Here is a 17482-nt window from a genome sequence, read left to right on the forward strand (position 1 = left end):
CATTTCATCAGGTTTCTCCTTGTGGAACACAAAGCATGCCATAAACAACATATAAGGCATGTATAGGCCTGAAGTCTTGATGCACTTGCTGCTAGCTGTGATAAGACTTCTGTCTCCTAGATATAAGATTCAGTTGAACCTCTAAACACTTAATGCGCCTGTATCTGTGTGTGTCACATGGGTGTGTGTATTTCTAGTCAGACAGTGTTACACGCTGCTTTTATAGCTGTAATTTGAGTCTTTGTACAAAATGTACAGGAAGAATTAGACACATGAAAAAGCAACAAATATTGAAGACACTTGATGCAAAAATAGAAAAAGCCAGATGGGTTTTGGTGCTAAAATTACACTCACTTATTGCTGCAGCCAGTTTGGCATTAAGGAAAACACAGGAGAGAGGTGCTGACATAAAAAAAAATCTATGTGAATGTAATCTCTTCTTTCACATCATCACTGTCCCAGACTGTGGAAAAGGAGATCTGAAGGATTACACCAAAGAACTAAACCTGGGGACTCAAATCGCTCTGACAAGAAAGCCAAATAATTACATAAATATTAGGTATACACTTTGGATGCTAATATGTAGGGAAGCCATTCAGTGTTTTTTTGGAGGGTTTTTTGTGATGTAGTGTGTTGTATATCAAGTCCCCATCCTCACCTATCCTCTCTGACCCTTTGAGAAGACAAGGAGAGGAGGCCGAAACTCACTTTTTGCTTCCTTCTTTGATCGAATCCTCTCTCCTTGGCTGGTATATTCACTGTATCAAGAATAAAAGGAGGAGTGCTCAGTTTTGCCTTTCAGATTGTAGTGACTGAGGCGGTTAAGAAGACCTGATCAGTCTGTAATCCCACATCAACACTCCTAGTTTGAGGATGGAGAAATAAGGCCCTAGTCTCCTCTTCAGATAGAGGCCATGATACATGGGCAACATTTTGGGGTAACAGAGATGGGCAGTAGTGCCAGGAGCAGGTGAACAAATTTGTCACAAAAATCAATGTGGATAAAGTAGTGGGTTTTAGGGGAATCATCCAAAATACCGGTGGTGAAAATTGTTGGCAAAACTGCCTCTGCACGTTTCATTAAAATACTTCCCATGTATCGTGGCTAGTGAGGCGTCAAGGGTGTGATGTTTAAGATCGAGACGTAAGAACTGCCAAAAGTTTCTAGGTGAAACCAGTTAGCGGCCCCACGACTGATGGCCGTCAGGAACATGGAGCAGCTTCTGTGATGTGGACCTCAGCTGAAGATCTATACTGAGCCTGGAGCAGCGCTAGGAATGAACCAAACACTAATACAATTGTTTCTTCTTTTTTAAGCAAAAAGAATTTGGTTTATGTAGAAACAAGCAATGTTTTGCAATTGGATATTTCCCTCTCCTTCAAAAGAGTTAAAGCTAAAAAAAAAAAAAAGAAAGAAATTAAAATATGTATACCCCTCCCATTGCACCCAGAGTCGCCCCCTTCTGAAAACGTACGCAGATGTTACTGACAGAAAGCAAAGGAAACCTGGGGATAGCTCACAAGGGAGATAGATATAAGTGTTCAGTACATATATATAAAATATAAAATCTGAAATATATTTTATATATATTAAATTGTGTTAGGGTTCAATATCTTTCACTACACAGCATTAAGGTGGTGTGTCCGATTATCTTTTTTTTTTCTTCATTTTTTTTTTTTTCAAATCCTATTATATAAACCAGAGGAGAGTTAAAGCAAAACAAATGAATCAACGGACAAACAAATGTGGGGAAAATGGAAACTAAGCAACAGACGTCGGCCTCAGCCCCAATCCACTGCCCCCCCTCACCCCCCCTCACCCCCACCCAGGGGTGAGCGAGCGCGGACGAGGCGGGAGAGGCCGGTCTAGCTGTACAGCGCAGTGAAACATAACTTACATATTAGCTCATTTTTACACGTACAGTCGTGATCAAGGCACAGGGATCTTCTACAAGTTATTTTTTTTTTCTTCAATAAAGTTGTACAAAATAATACATTTTACAGTCTGTACAAGAATAATAGTCCAGCAGTAAAATAAAGACAGACATACTGAAAGCCAGGAAGTGGGACTTGGGGGAGGAGAGAGAACAAGACGAAGAGGGGTGTGTGGGGAAGGGGAGGGGGACTGATGAGGGGCCCGGAGTGAAAGAGAGAGATAGTGTGTATGTGTGTGTGTGTGTACTGTGTGTATGTGTGTGTGTGTTCCCAGGCCAGAATGTTGCGTCCCGACCCTGATAAGATTTTAGTCACATCTTTTACTTCATGCTTTACTCTTTCCTTTTTGCTTCTTTTTCCTTATTAAATAAAGCCTCTCCTTTATTTTCCATGTTTTCAATAGTTAATGTTCAGGTTGTTTGATAGCAGCGGGGAAGGAGCAGGGTGGAGGAGGAGGGGGGGGGGGGGGTTGGGTGGGTGGGTGGGGGGGGGGTGAGTGGGGGGGGTGGGCAGGGCAAGGTTAAATGGTGCACAAAGGCAGATCGCACACACAGTGTACACCAACACACAACATGGGGTAAAACTAACAAAAACTTAAAAGTTGAATTGTGTTATTACAGGAATATATAATATTTATATTTATATATATACATATTTATATACACACATATATAAATATCTATATATATAGCTTGGATTTTTTGCACTGCATGAAGTTCACCGGTATGCATGAATTTATGCATTGTATGTTTGTTTTTTTTTCCTTTTTCTTTTTTTTTTGTTTCATTTTTTGCCCTTCCCTCTTCGTTGATTTCTTGAAGAGCAGGTCATGTGAGCAGGTCTTATGTTCGAGTCACGCTCACTTCCACATGCAGCCGTTAGTCAGTCAGTCCGTCCATCCGTCCGTCCCCAGGCGCAAAAAGGCTCACAACCCTCCTCTGTACTGGTTACCTTCCTCCATCCATTTCATCGTGTCCATCGTTTTCTTCTTCTTCTTCTTTTCCTCTGGGTTTGTCTTACATACATTTCTCTCTCTCTCTCTCTTTAGAAGTCGCAAAGTAGCCAGAGTGAACTCGGCAAACGCAATGTCTAATTTTGCCTCCGTGAACTGTAAAAGCAGTAGGACTTGATTTCAAAAGGGTTTGTGTGTATGGCGGTGTGTGTGTGTGTGTGTGTGTGTGTGTGTGTGTTTGTGATATGAGACACTGAAACCTATCTAAGGGTTCTGCATGTCTGTTGGTGTGTGTGTGTGTGTGTGTACCTGCAAGTGTGTGTGTTCGTATATGTGTATCTGAGAGAGAGAAAGAGGGCTAAAAGAGGGACAGCCTGTACTGTGGAAGGGATTCCAGTCTCGACCCTCTTCCCGGGTCAAAGTGTAGCTGAGTACAGCAGTCCTGGCTAATAGTTGTTGAAATTGTTGTTGTTGCCATATCCTTAACTGTGTTTACTTGTTTTTAAAAGTCTTCCCATCAGTTGCACTGTTCTGTTTATAGGCTTCTCCTGAAACTGTGTTACCAGGAGAAGAAGGAATTGTAACGGGGTGGAAGGGAGGGCAGGCGCTCGGTCAGTTGGTTGGTGAAGTTGGGGGAGGTGGAGGGGTGATGGGCTAACTGGTCATGGGGGTAGATAGGTAGGTAGGTAGGTAGGTAGGTAGGTAGGTAGGTAGACAGGACGCCGCTGCCCATCACAAGAGCTCGTACTGCCGTAGGTGCATCCTCTGGATGATGTCTCGACAGTCGTTGAAGACACGGCGGATGTTTTCCGTGTCGACGGCGCAGGTGAAGTGCGGGTAACAGTAGTGCCTTCCGTCCCCACTGGCTGTGCTGATCCTCTGGAGGAGACACAGAGGCAAAGACAAGTTAGTGTTGGGACATGTTGAGAATGTTGTTTCTGCCCTGCACTTCCACAGGAATCACTTGGCAATCAGACAGTGTGTCCGGCACTGTGACGTCTTTCTGTGCTGCAAGGTGGCGCTCTGTTCTCTGACTGTTCAGCCATGGTGGCTATCGCTGCTCCTGCCAAGCACTAAGCTTTTATTTATTCCAAACAAACTGATGTCGCTGCTTCCAGTAATGTAACACACATCACATCCTGTGCGTCAGAGGATTAACCCTAACCCTAATATTTTTATTCACTTTGTACTACCAGGTGTATTGAAAGCCACTCTGGTCTCAATCTTTCATTTGTGACATTTAAGTTAATCAAACTCAAGTCAACTGGCGTTTCAAGTTAGTATCACATTTACAAGGAAATTTACAGGGAAAACACTTTTTCAAACAGAGTGGACAGAAGAGAGAAACAGAATGGAGTGTGAGTCAGTTGTGGGATACTGGTGATATGTTGTTCCAGAGAAGGAGGGTGAAACCACTTCCCCACTAGACCAGTTGTATTTGGGCTCTGCAAGGAGGAAACGCTGACAAAACTGGATCCTTGTTTATCACAACTTGCAATTATCTACACTGACCTGTCAACCAAACAGGTCAAATCATATAAAATATACTGTAGTCATACCAAAATCTTTTCAAAGCCTTTTTTCTTTGATTAAAACAGGTAAAACAAGGGGCATGAACGTACCAGAAACTCATCCCGTATGAAGTACTTTGCCCTCGTGACGCGGGGATCTTCCCCTGGCTCTGGTATTGCTGTTGGACAAGAAGAAATCAGGTCACATCGAGTCATTTTTGCATTATTCTATTATACAGCGTTGCCCCTACCGCTGAAGAGGCCACATCGACTAGAGGAGCTGCCAGCTGAATAAAAAAAAAAAAACGAAGGCTGCACGATTACGGCAAAAATAATAATCTGATCATTTTGCTAAATACTGTGATCACGATTATTAATCACGATTATTTGTTTTGGTTTTGGTAAACAAAATTACTTTATTGCACTTTCGCACATTAACATATTTTCACTTTTTCATGGTTTTCAGTGCAGTATTTCTCAAAGTAGCAGCAGCTAGAAATTCTCATTTTCACTTATTGTGGTCCTTTACAAAATTCAAAAAATAAATAATTTCTCCTTCATTGGTTTGAGGTGCTGCTACAACCCTAACCCTAACCCTGTTTGTTGTCATCTGGTTTAAGAGCTAAGTATCTCCAAATGACACTTTTAGGAACTAAACCAACGCTTTCAGGGGAAGGATTTTCCTCTCTAACATCGGACCAATCCATTACTTTCCATTTTGCTCATTACCATGTTTTGCCAAAGATGGCCTATGTAAGGTTTCTCTGCCTGCTTCTCCATCGTAACTTTCGTTTTGGTCACATGGGGGACACTGTGCATTCAACGGCTGTGACTGGTCATGCATAATGAAAGCGCTTCATATACCACACTGGGACTTTCAGGGGAATTGAAAATATAACAAACACTTCAATATCACCAAATTACATGATTATTAATTGTGGAAACATAAAAGTGCGATACACGACTGTGCAGCCCTATAAAAGCCTGACTGATATAAATTTTTTGGGTCCAATGCTGATAACTGTGGGAGAATTAACATTATCAAACACAATTCATCATTATAACTCATTCCAAACCAAAAATTTCATAACATAAGAGATATTCTCAGATTTTGTAAGGAATTATTCTTTTAGTCTCAAAGGTCTGGTGTACACTGACTGTGAAAATCTTTAAGAATAACTGCAAGTCATGGTGCCAAAGCCTGTTTTCTTGTGCTGATTTTATCAGTGTAACATCTCAATGCCCACATACTGTATCTCTGAAAGGCCAATATGGACTGATAATGTCAGTGACCGTTATTACTGGTCAGGCTCTAGCTTCAGTGGAATCACATAATCTAAATGCTGTTAGAAAGGCCTTGCCAATCCTTCCCCCCCAAAAACATCTTGGGTAAACACCAGTCTACCTAAACCGCTACAAATTTTTACCAAGGTTGCTGTATTTTGAATCCACGTTGCTTATAATCTACACCGTGCCGTTTGAGTTAGGATATTACAAATGAAGAAATAAAAACTACTTATATGTACTATATACTGGACACCCATAGACATCAGCATCAATCTCTTACCATCATCAGGTGTAGTGTAGCGTGCAAACTCAGGGAAATACTCCTCAATTTTAGATTTCCCTGCCAAAACTTTCTCAGCAAGCAGGTCCTGTTTATTCAGGAAGAGGATTACCGAAATGGTCCGTAGCCACCTGTGGAGGGACATCGAAGAGGAGTTTCAGTTCAGTTCAGCTCACTTCTTTATTTTAATCCCAGAGGGCAGCTGATTTGCAGGCAGGTATAGAAACATACAACACATTATACAAAAAAAAAACAACAAAGCGCCTGATTATAGGTCAGGACCCAATATGGATTACAGGCCCCACATGTCTCAAGTGACAATATGTTTTAAAAAGCTGTGGTCAAAAGGCATCTGGGACAAGAGAATTGTCATGAAATGATTTGACGTCATATCATGGAGAGCCTTTTGTAAATAGCATTAAAATGATAATGTTTAGATGGGCTTCATGATGCGAAGAACAGAAAGGTTTATTTTTAACTCTATGTGAGAAAAAATCTCCCTTTAGAGGATACCTAAACAAGGAAATAATAAGATTCTATGTGGTTTCACCCTATAAAGACAGTCACGAAAATCACATCTGTGCACAAAAAAAAAAAGTGTTGCTTCAGTCTCAAGAAGCCAAGTCATAAAATGTTCTTTGGAAATGTTCTCTGTGGTACTCAGTTAAACAAGGAGGGAGTATTTTTAGCTTTAAAAATGTGTTAAAAAGAAAGAAAAACAATAGAGGTTAAGGGCAAAGTAAGAATTCAGAGATACATGCCACAGAATTGTGAGGTCTTGGGGAAATTGCGGCAGTAACAGTGTTACTTTTGTTTTGTATGGGTAATCAATACCATGGGCAGATAACCAGAAACATATTTAAATACCATGGTAATGTGTATGGGGGCTAGAACTGTGTTTGTCAGATGCTGTGTGCTTGTTATGTGGGTGTGCGTGCGTGCTTATCTTTATGTGTGCACCAGAAAATCCACGTGGGTTTGTTGTCAGACAATGAGGCTTAAGTGTCGAAGTGACAGTCATCAATGAAAAAAAACAACAACAAAAAAAAAACACATTGTCAAAAAAGCTATAGGAACTTGGAGCTGCTGCATGCAAAGCAGAGCAGTCATTAATTTCATAATAATCGGTGCCATCAATGTGGAGTTACTGATGTCAGAGGCTGTGAATATCTGGTGAATAACCGGTGAAGACTGAACTTGATTCTTACTTCACCAGGGCATCAATTTCTACACATCAGAGAAGCAGCTGTTTTGCTAATTTTGCTAGCATATCATTGACTGGACTCAACAATGACAGTCTTACCTGCAATGACCATTGTCTTCTCCCACAAATAATCCCACATTTTTTTGTCTTTCCCACAAAAAATGTGTGATTATTTCAGAATCCAGAAAAATAAAACACTCCGAAATTACAGAAAATGGAGAAAAAAAAAGTAATTTGATACATGAATAAAACGGATCTCACTGGGTCCTACAGGGGTTGTGAGAAAATCAGGCGCTTACACCAGTGCCTAAAATGCAATATTTTTCTAAAATGGTTTAGTTTGTGCCAGTGTAAACCGGCCTTACTGACTGACCTGTTGTTCCAGATGTTCTTGAAAAGGTTGAGGGCTTCCTGCAGCCTGTTGGTCTGATTGTCTTCTCTGATCACCATATTGTAGCTGCTACTTGCCACCACGAAGATGATAGCTGTCACATCTACGTCACATGGCCACGCACAAACACACACACATAATACAACAGGATTAACATAGCAAAGATCCAAACAATTCACAAAACTACCAAAAATGTAACGGATATACTGTATATATGCACCACTGCTTACCTTGGAATTTAAATAGGCAAATGGACATGCATCTCACTAAACTACAAAAAAAATGTCTGGACACAAATAATAGAATTTGATGGAATCAGTGATGACTTGCGGTGATTCATCAATCAGTAATTCATAAATGCTCCAGAGTTTTATCACTACAACACAGCAGTTTGGGCTAGAAATACTCTACCGTTAAAACACTGGATCCATTTCCGACGCTCATCCCTCTGGCCTCCAACATCAAACATACTGCAAGGTAAGGGAAGTAAAAGTTAGTTTAATACAGTAAAGCAAAGTAAAGAGTTAGTATACTCAGTAGTTAGTAATATAACCTACGATTCATTACCATAACAGGGATGCTGGACGGATGAAAAAACACTTCTATAATAAGTAGGGCCTGCTAACTCAAATGAAAAAGTTAACTAACATTTTGGGAAAAATCATTACGAGGCCTATTACTCAATATATCCAAAATATAGATGATCCAATTTGTAAAAGTGTGATCAGTTTGTCAACCAGGGACTGCAATTACATGCTATCCCTTTAAAAAATACCATCATCTGTTTTAACGTTGTGCTAGCCTTCATTTTGTAAGACTCGGTGTCACTTTTCTGTATATTGGAGAAGTGAGTGTGCAGGCTCTATTTCTGCTTTTCTTTTAGGCCCAACAATGTCCTGCTCAATGTCTAGCACCTAAACAAAAAAAAAAAAAACTCCATGATAACTCACTGGAAATTGACTTTGTCTATTTGAAATCTCGTCTCGAAGATCCCGGATGTCAGTACTCGGCATCTCAACAGGTCCTGAAAGATGGAGAAGGAACAGGAGGGACGTTAGACAGTAAAAAGGAAGATTTAGGAGAGGAAGTGATGCAAGGTAGAGGGATGTAAGGAGAGTGCGGAAATAGGAGGACAAGGAGGGATTGAAGAAGAGAACAAGAGATTGTTGTGGTTAGAGGAAGAGAGAGAAGAACGAGGACATAAAAAAGGGTGTGAGAGAGAGAGAGAGAGAGAGAGAGAGAGAGAGAGAGAGGAGGAGGAGTAGACGGACAGAATGGTGGAGAGGAAGACAACGATTAGGATACAGCATGCAATATGAAGTGAGGTGCTTGTTGTCTTCAATCAGATGTGATTTACTGGTAAAATTAAATCACTTAACTTTTAGATAATATGTGTATAGACAGAGCATGCTTACACCTGTAACCTCCCCTTAAATTAGATCATAGTTTAAATAACAACAGATGTAATATCAATTAGATAACCGTATCAAATATTACAATGTTTATTACAGAGGACAGATGCAGACAGAGCTATATTAATGAAACAAAGTGCTGTCTGTGTGTGTGTGTGTGTGTGTGTGTGTGTGTCACTGCTGAAAACCTTACCTGATCAGTGGGTGTATAGTCATTCTGCTTGACCACATCAATCCTGTCTAAGAAGCTGCAAAAAGAGCAGAAAAATAGGTTAGGAACTCCAGCAGCTTCCTTTAAGACAAATAAAAAAAGCATAGAATACATCTTGTACGTTAGAAACACGTCCTTTTCCACTGGCCATTAATTAATTATAAAGATAAAAATAATTTGTCATTCACCATGGCTTAGATTTACATTTGAGAGAAGAGAATGCCTCCCCCCCTCCCATACTCCCATACACACACACACACACACACACACACACACACACAGTAGATCCAACACCAGTCAGAGCAAGAGAAAGATGGAGGAAGGCGGTCGCTGAGCGGCCACCAGAGGGCGTGTGTTTTAATTCACGGTGAGATCAGAGGCAGGCAGTCTGAGTCACCAGCAGCCGTTTGCTCTGTCAGACCGGAGGAGCCTAGTCAATGGAGCTGCTGTAGTAGTACTTACACAGGAGGAGAGGTGTGTGTCTGTGTGCATGCGTGTACGTGTATGTGTGTGTGTGTGTGTGTGTGCGTGGTGGAAGTGTGTATGTGTGTGGGCGGGTGTGCAGGCCTACGGTGTGCTCTGATTTGCAAAGCGCCTACCTAGCAGTACCGAATGCAGAATGAGTTGTTCCAGTGAATCGACCTACATTACCGCTGCTGCGCATGGTGTGTGAATTGTCTTGGTGTTTTCATGATGACTGTATTAGGGCCACTAGCTATAAGTGTCTGTTGCAGTGGGTTGGGACTCAAAATGGGCTCCAGCAGGCCTATGGAAAGTGTACCAATGTTTTTACATGAGCTTTGGTCAGGGCAAGAGACAAAATTTCTCATTTGCATCCCAGGTTGAATACGTTTAAGAGCCTCTGTTATATCGTTTTACAAGAAGTTAACACGAATAGAGAATGTAGAAAAATGACTCATTTGATGATAGTTTCACAGTTATCTGTACCTAGATACAGATAGTCTTGGAATTCTGGACAAAAGCATATCTAGCAATAAAAATATTCTCAGATTTGGGTCTGAGAGACAAAATCTCATCAAATGGGAGGTCTGTATGTGTACTAAATTAGGGGTCCTTGATATGAAAAAGGTTGAGAATCACTAGTCTAGAGAGTAACACCAACTGACATCTGGGACAGGAGAATTGTCGTGAAATGACTTTGTAAGAGACTAATGATCCTTCTCCATGTGTGGTGGCTGTCCCACTATAGGCCTACATGCCTGGCCCATACAACTGGATAGAGTGGCTTTTCACACATGCACGCACAGAGGTTTACACATCCCAGCTGTCCTTACAGTACTTTCAGATGTATAAAGGCCACATGATATAAAAAAAACGACAAGAGGGAAGAGGAGCGGGCTGAACTCGGGCCTTGGGAGGGGGGGGAACAGGCCACTGCTGTCGCGCTGGGAGGAATTAGGTGAATTATCTGATAGCTACAGCGGCAACTATTGGAAAAAGGTTCCTCTGCCCTGCATCTAGCACTAGCACTGCAGGTTTTCCCGGAACAATTCCTCTGAAGGGTGGAGTAACAGTACATCAGCAGTGGAGGAATCACCTGCAAAAGTAGGACTTCAACAGCAGCTATATCTGTACGCAAACTAGCAGGGAAGGAGCCCACAGCCGATGGCAAAATTCACAATACTGCCGCCAACCACGTTCACTATCTTACCAGCCAACTTGATTTTTAGCAGAGAATAGCACTTCATGAATGATGGCTGGTTACCTGCTAAAGAGGCTGTTAAAGCATTACCAGCATTCGGCTGAGTAAGTTTTTGTGCTTAACTGCCGGCCTGCATGTCTGTCTGTTTTGACCGATTGTCTGCCTGTCCTTCCTTACAGTCGGAGAGGCAAGACGCTCACTACTAGCTGCTTCTCGGGGCAAAGGTATGTAAACCCCCTCTGAGATAACTAGGAATGTGGCAGGCAGGGGTGAAATGTGACAGGAGGGCTGCAGGTAACACACTGAGAGGAACAGGGGGCTGGGCCTGCTGAAGCCACTGGACAGACAGGCAGACAAACAGATAGATGGACAGACAGACAGAGAGAGAAAGGTAGAGAGAGGGGGGGAAGAAAGAGATCGAGACAGGAAGAAAGACAGAGGGAGAGAGAGTGCATGAGAGTGACAGTAAGAGACTTAAAGAGAGGAGGACACAGTTTGGGAAACAGAGGCAGAGAGACACGTATGTGCAGACATACATATACACACACGGAGACGATTAACCAGCCAACCGGTCTGGTGCCATCGCCTCCCTCCAGGGGCTGAGTGGCTCGGCTGTTCCCACACCACAGCTCCTCTGCTCTGGTGTGCCAGCCCAGCACACCCAGAGCCCTCGGCACAAAGCAGTTTAGCCAAGTTGCACTGCGGGGCGGCATGTTACTGCCCCGTCTCTAAAACTTAATTCCCTGCGAGTATGTAACAATATCCTCCATAACATCACCATGCTGAGCTGCCCAATGTACCAAAAATATAAATAAATTGGATGACACAGAAGCACAAAATTTACAGCAACAGCAATGGCTCTAATGATGACGGAGGGAACATGGCTGCCACTGACAGCTGCAAAGGCCAAACTCTTGTTTATCTGCGGCTCTGGTCTGGTGCGTAGACGCACCCAGTACAAACACACTGCTCAATTTTTAGCAGTTCTCCCTATTAATAGGAGAGGTGCCAATAATAACCATGCCTAGTAAGATGAACTAAATAATAGTGGCTGCCCCAGTAACAGAGAGGTCTGGGCTGTTATGTATAACCTGGCAGGGTTATTCTGGGGTAGCAGACTGGCTGACTTAAACTCTCAAAATACACACAGGACACTTGTCTGGTGATTGAAAATAGCCCAGTATTTACAAGAGGTGATAAAGTGTTTTTTTTAACTGTATTTTTAAATGTTGGATAATTCTGCTGTATAGTAGTTTCAACAATTGTGGGGCATTTTATCTAGAAGATAAATTAAAACAGACACATGCACAAATGTGCACACATCTACAAAACCACACACATATATACAAAACCGTACACAAACCCACACATGCACGGTGTGACAGACCTGGCCACACACACACACACACACACACACACACACACAATCCTATGAGCTGTTTGACATAAAATGTTCTGTTACCTAAATAAACTCTCCCTTCAAAGAAAATAGGTAGTTTCATATAATCAATCTGGGCCTATTCTAAATTGTGGAAATATAAAAGAAAACACATTCACTTTGAATTCCAAAAATTTATTTAGGCTTCACTTTCCTCAAATTTCCATCTGAAACCATTTCCAAAAACAAGGAAGCTACAAAAACTAGTTTGGCAATTTCTTCTTCACCTCTCTATTTATTGCTGCAATATCTAGGCCTACTTCTCAGAATAGACTGCCCTGAAAATACTTCCACCACTCCTATAAACGGCAACATGTTTCAGCTGTAACCCTTTGCACACTCAAAATCAAAATTGAAAGAAGAAATGCCACACTGAAGCGTTGGCCTGGATCTCAACCACAGCCGTAGCTTGCAAGTTAATCAGAGAGGGTTTTTTTTTTTTTTTTTTCTACGGGAAGAATTCCCCTTCACTCAACGATCTAACCGAGATCTAACGTGCTGGAAGGACATAAGAGGCTTCGGTGTCGACGACGGCGCACTGGCCCAACAAAGCCGATAACACTCCCATAATGCATTTATCTTGTTAAAGTGGCAGTATTAGGACAAAGGATTACCCAGATTATGAGATAGTATACATCTTCAGCGCTGCACGGGATTAGGCAGCTCTGAACTAAAGAGCAGTGTTGACTCGGAGGCCAAAGACTGGCCTAAACATTTAAAGGTGGATTAAAAAAATATGATGACGTACTAATTTAATTATTTAGATGGGAAAACACCATCAACTCATAGAATTAAGGTACTCTGGGCCAGATTTAACAACAGTGTTGACTTAGTGGCTAGAGACTGGCAAAAACATTTAAATTCTAAAATCACAAGACATATTAACTTCATTATTAGATATAAAAGTTTGGCACAGCCTCTCCCCTATTTAAAGACAGACAACATTTCACTGTAAATCCAGAAATTAAGGGTAATTGAGTGTAATAACAGACTGAGCAGAATTTGTTTGAAATATGTTTTTCTACATGTAAATAACGGCCATGGTGAAATTGTAAAGCATACACTATTTCTAATTTGCAACTGGTCTCAGTTTGATACACATGCACACACACACGTAACATCTGGAGGTCTTTGCCCTGCGTCTGAGTGACTCCGTTGATCACACACAGACACACACACACACACACACACACACACACACACACAGGCAGACACACACAGAATGAGCTGGCCGACAGGATTACGGCCTTAAATAATGTCCCCGAGCCTGACAAATATTCCACATCAACCCGTTTTTGTCAACCAGGTTTTTCTGAAAGGTTCAACAGGCAATTTATTTTAATGTTCACTTCATGTTTTTCAAAGCATACTGGAATCATCTCAAAAGGCCCGGCCGTTAATAAAGAATATGAGCCAAATATTTCTGTCAAACTGAGAAACCAGTAAAATTGGTTAAGTAGTTCAACGTAAGAAAAATAAAGTAAAATGCTTCATGTTATATAAACAAAGCTTAACAACTGGTAGCATAAAAGAGTCTTAAATAAAAAGGACCGCACAATATTGAAGATAATCAGGTATCTATCCATCTATCTATCTATCTATCTATCTATCTATCTATCTATCTATCTATCTATCTATCTATCCATCTATATTTATATATATATATATACACACACACACACGTTTAGATAGTGTGTCATATATATATATATATATATATATATATATATATATATATATATGTGTGTGTATATATATATATATATATATATACACACACATATATATATATATATATATATATATATATACATATATATATATATATGTGACACACTATCTAAATAATAATAGATTACTAAATGTGGGTGCAGAAATAGTCTGCTTTATTTTGTATAGTCCTTACCCTTTGACAAAAATGTAACAAAATGCTTTACAGAATGAGCAACTTCTACAAATCCTTTCTTAGCAAAACTTGTGTGGCGTTATACAATATCACTATCGTAAAGTATTCAATCCAAATTGTAAAAGTTGGAAATTCAAAGCAAATTTCAGATATAACTGAAAATCATTGCACAACTGAGAATTAACACCGACATAAAAACACTTTCATTTCACATTTCAGCACATTGAAGTCGATCTCTGTGCAAAAGAAAACTGAAGTTTCACAAGCCTATGAAACACCAAACCATGTCAGAAAATGATCTTGGCGGTTTCTTAGAGGTGAAAAGATCGTTATGTGGCCCGGCGACTGAAGCAATTCGACGGGCTTATTGCTTCTTTGTGTGTTAACGTTTCACATCGCGAGCCTACCAAACCCAAGCCTTCACCAGCCGATCCTTAATCAAACACACACGCATGCACACACCACATCCAGAGAGAGAGAGAGAGAGAGAGAGAGAGGGAGAGAGAGAGAGAGAGAGAGGGAGAGAGCGAGAGAGAGAGAGAGAGAGAGAGAGAGAGAGGAGGAAAGAAAAGAGAGAGAAGGCTGTGTCTGACATTACAGCGCTGCTCCAAAAATAGCTCCCTGGCGCCCTGGCCTCCAGCTTGGTTGTCATGGCGACAGAACCACAGGCGCTATAAATAGACAATCAGCTCCAAATCTTGTGTGACTGGAGTGGGGCCAGAGAGAGGGAGAGACAGACAGAGAGAGAGAAAGAAAGAAAGGAGGGAAGAAGGGAAAGAAAGAATGATAGAGGAGGGAGGTAGGGAGGGAGAGAGCGAGTGACAGATAGAGAGAGAGAGAGGGAGAGAGAGAGAGGGAGAGAAATGCAGGGAATGGAGTGGGTCAGGGAGAGGGGGGTGAAAGAATTGCAACAAAGAAAGGGAAAAAGAAAGAGAAAAAGAAAGAAAGAAAGAAAGAATGAAAGAAAGGAAAACAAAGAAAAACAAAGAAACAAAGAAAAAGAGATATGTGATATGCGAAGAGATAGGGAAGAGGCTGAAAGTGTGGAATGGGAAAGCCAGCCTGTGACAACGGCGGCAGAATTGGGAGCGGCACGATCGGTGAATACGCAGACAGCTTTCTGAAAATCACAATATAGTGAGACTGCAGCAGCACACGGCGGCGGCAAAGTTTCCCCAAGATCCTGAGCTGGTGGCGTTTCAGAATCAGTCGGCAGAAAGACGTTAAAATGAATCTGTCGGTGCAGCGAGGACGGGTCACATTTGCTGCTTGCACACACCTGCGCATTCGCAAGCAAGTCAAACGATAGTAGGGTTATGTCAGACTGTGTATTGCCCCCACACTTCCTCCCCCCAACACACCCGAATCCGTTTCTCTTTATCCCCATCCCTCACTCTCCCCTCTTTCTCATTCCCTCCCTCCCTCCCTCCTCGCGATGAGTCAGAGACTCAATCCCAGCCATTTTCTGTCCCTGCAGAAACACCACTACACATCAGAGAGAGTGAGAGAGAGAGAGAGAGAGAGAGAGCGAGAGAGAGAGCGAGAGAGAGAGAGGGAGAGGGAGAAGGAAAAGGTTCAGGAAGGATGTCGGGGAAGTAAATCAGGGGGACTCCAGCACATGGCGGCACATTATCGCCGGGAGAAGATTTCAAAGAATCGACAGACAATAAAGACGTTGGTGACGTTTCAGCTGGTATCACATCTAGGCAACACGTACACAAACAGACACATATGGGGATATACAGCGCATTCCTTCTCCCCCTCTCTCTCTCTCACTCTCTCTCTCTCTCTCTCTCTCTCTATCACACACACTCACTTCTCCATTTCCTCTAGACATCTGGTTAGGGAGAGTTCAACCAAATTTATTACCCGTCATATGAACAGATCAAAACTGACAAAAGCTGGTTTGAACCTTGAAATAAAACCTGGCATGTAGTACAGGCCTATAGATTACAATCAAGCGAATCCTACAGCCTATTACACTCCGAGTTTTTCAAAGGCTGGGTTGGAACCCAACGCTGGGTTCATGGGAAGAGTAAAATGGGTCCCCAAATAACTTTTTTTGGGGGAAAAAATCAAGCTATCAAAATTTAGGAGCTATGTTATGTCACCAATATCTTTCCAACTCCATGCAAATCATGGTAGGCTGAATATAACATTGTAAGCTAGTAGGTTAATACTCTAAAAACAAAAACACTATAAAAGCAACTGACAAGAGGACGCAGTTCAACAGTACAAGGACATTTGGGCCCTCAGGTGGGACGGAGAACATGATACACATTAAGACAGACGACTGCATATGTGCTCCAACAAAAATACACAATCAATAACAGTGAATAATGTACACAAAAATGCTCAATAGCAGCACTGCTCTTCTGTAACCTGTCCAATTAACGGAGGAGTCCTGTGCACCGCGGGGGGAAATAATACTAACTTAAAGTGGGTCATGGGTCGTTACGGAGCAAATGTCTCGATGTGGTGTGTGACACAGGTTGTGAAGAAACTATAACGGCACGTTCACACCGTGAGCAACTTGGTTGATGTGTCGCTCTATCCTGACAGATTGTGGGCGGTGCGAGACGCTCCGATTGCATCTACGTAGTTTTCTCGTGTAGCTACAGATGTATTTTTTTGCTGCTTTGCTATCGCCTTTCAGAACACTACATTGTTCTGATGAGTTAGCAGTAATAGCAAGCTAGCAAGCGCTAACTAGGCAGCATTAATTGAAGATAAACAGAAATAACTCAATAGCATTACTTCAGAGGTTAGCATCAACCCCATCGATGGCTGCAACCATTCTCCAAGCATTGTTTTTGAGATGTTTTTTTTTTCCTGTAGTCTTTCACATAAAAGCTGGAAAGAACTGGGAAGCTCTGACCGGCTGTTATCAACTTGAACAATGAATGGACTTCTGGTGACTTTCTGATGGTGTTGCTCACAGTGTGAACGCAAAGTTAGTCCTTTAATGTGTGTGTGCGTGTGTGTGTGGGGGGGGAAGGTGAGGAGGAGGGACACTGCCTTCAGAAAGTAGCTTGTGAGGTGGCAGGACGTCCCATTGGAGGTGGACTGGTAACATCTCCCAGAGGGTAGAACCTCAAATAGAATAGAATAGAATAGAATAGAATAGGGCTGAGCACAGAGTTGTGCATTTTCAGTGTGTATCCTTATGTTTTATGTTTTACGTTGCACTGCAAGTGCACTAAAACGCACAAAAATGTGCGTTGTTTATATTTAATTTTCCTAATACAGAGAAATGGAAATATTAAAATCAGCTTTTAACTTTGTCCCCTAA

At 41.7% G+C, this 17482-nt stretch overlaps 1 protein-coding gene across 1 annotated transcript in view; it reads right to left on the bottom strand.

Moving 5' to 3' along the window:
- Positions 1-1247: 1247 nt before the first annotated feature.
- Positions 1248-17482, bottom strand: part of LOC139665033 (guanine nucleotide-binding protein G(s) subunit alpha-like) — a 33445-nt gene continuing 17210 nt past the window's right edge. Inside the window, 7 exon segments of the mRNA XM_071543975.1 lie at positions 1248-3766; positions 4510-4577; positions 5966-6096; positions 7543-7663; positions 7972-8030; positions 8511-8584; positions 9166-9220. Of these exon segments, the coding sequence (XP_071400076.1) occupies positions 3620-3766; positions 4510-4577; positions 5966-6096; positions 7543-7663; positions 7972-8030; positions 8511-8584; positions 9166-9220 (655 nt within the window). The 3' untranslated portion in view covers positions 1248-3619.

Source organism: Centroberyx affinis, unplaced genomic scaffold, assembly GCF_046629955.1.
Source record: "Centroberyx affinis isolate AG114_WGS23_722 - 3 ecotype Tasmania unplaced genomic scaffold, CSIRO-AGI_Caff_v1 ptg004430l_1, whole genome shotgun sequence".
NCBI classification, from domain to species: domain Eukaryota; kingdom Metazoa; phylum Chordata; class Actinopteri; order Beryciformes; family Berycidae; genus Centroberyx; species Centroberyx affinis.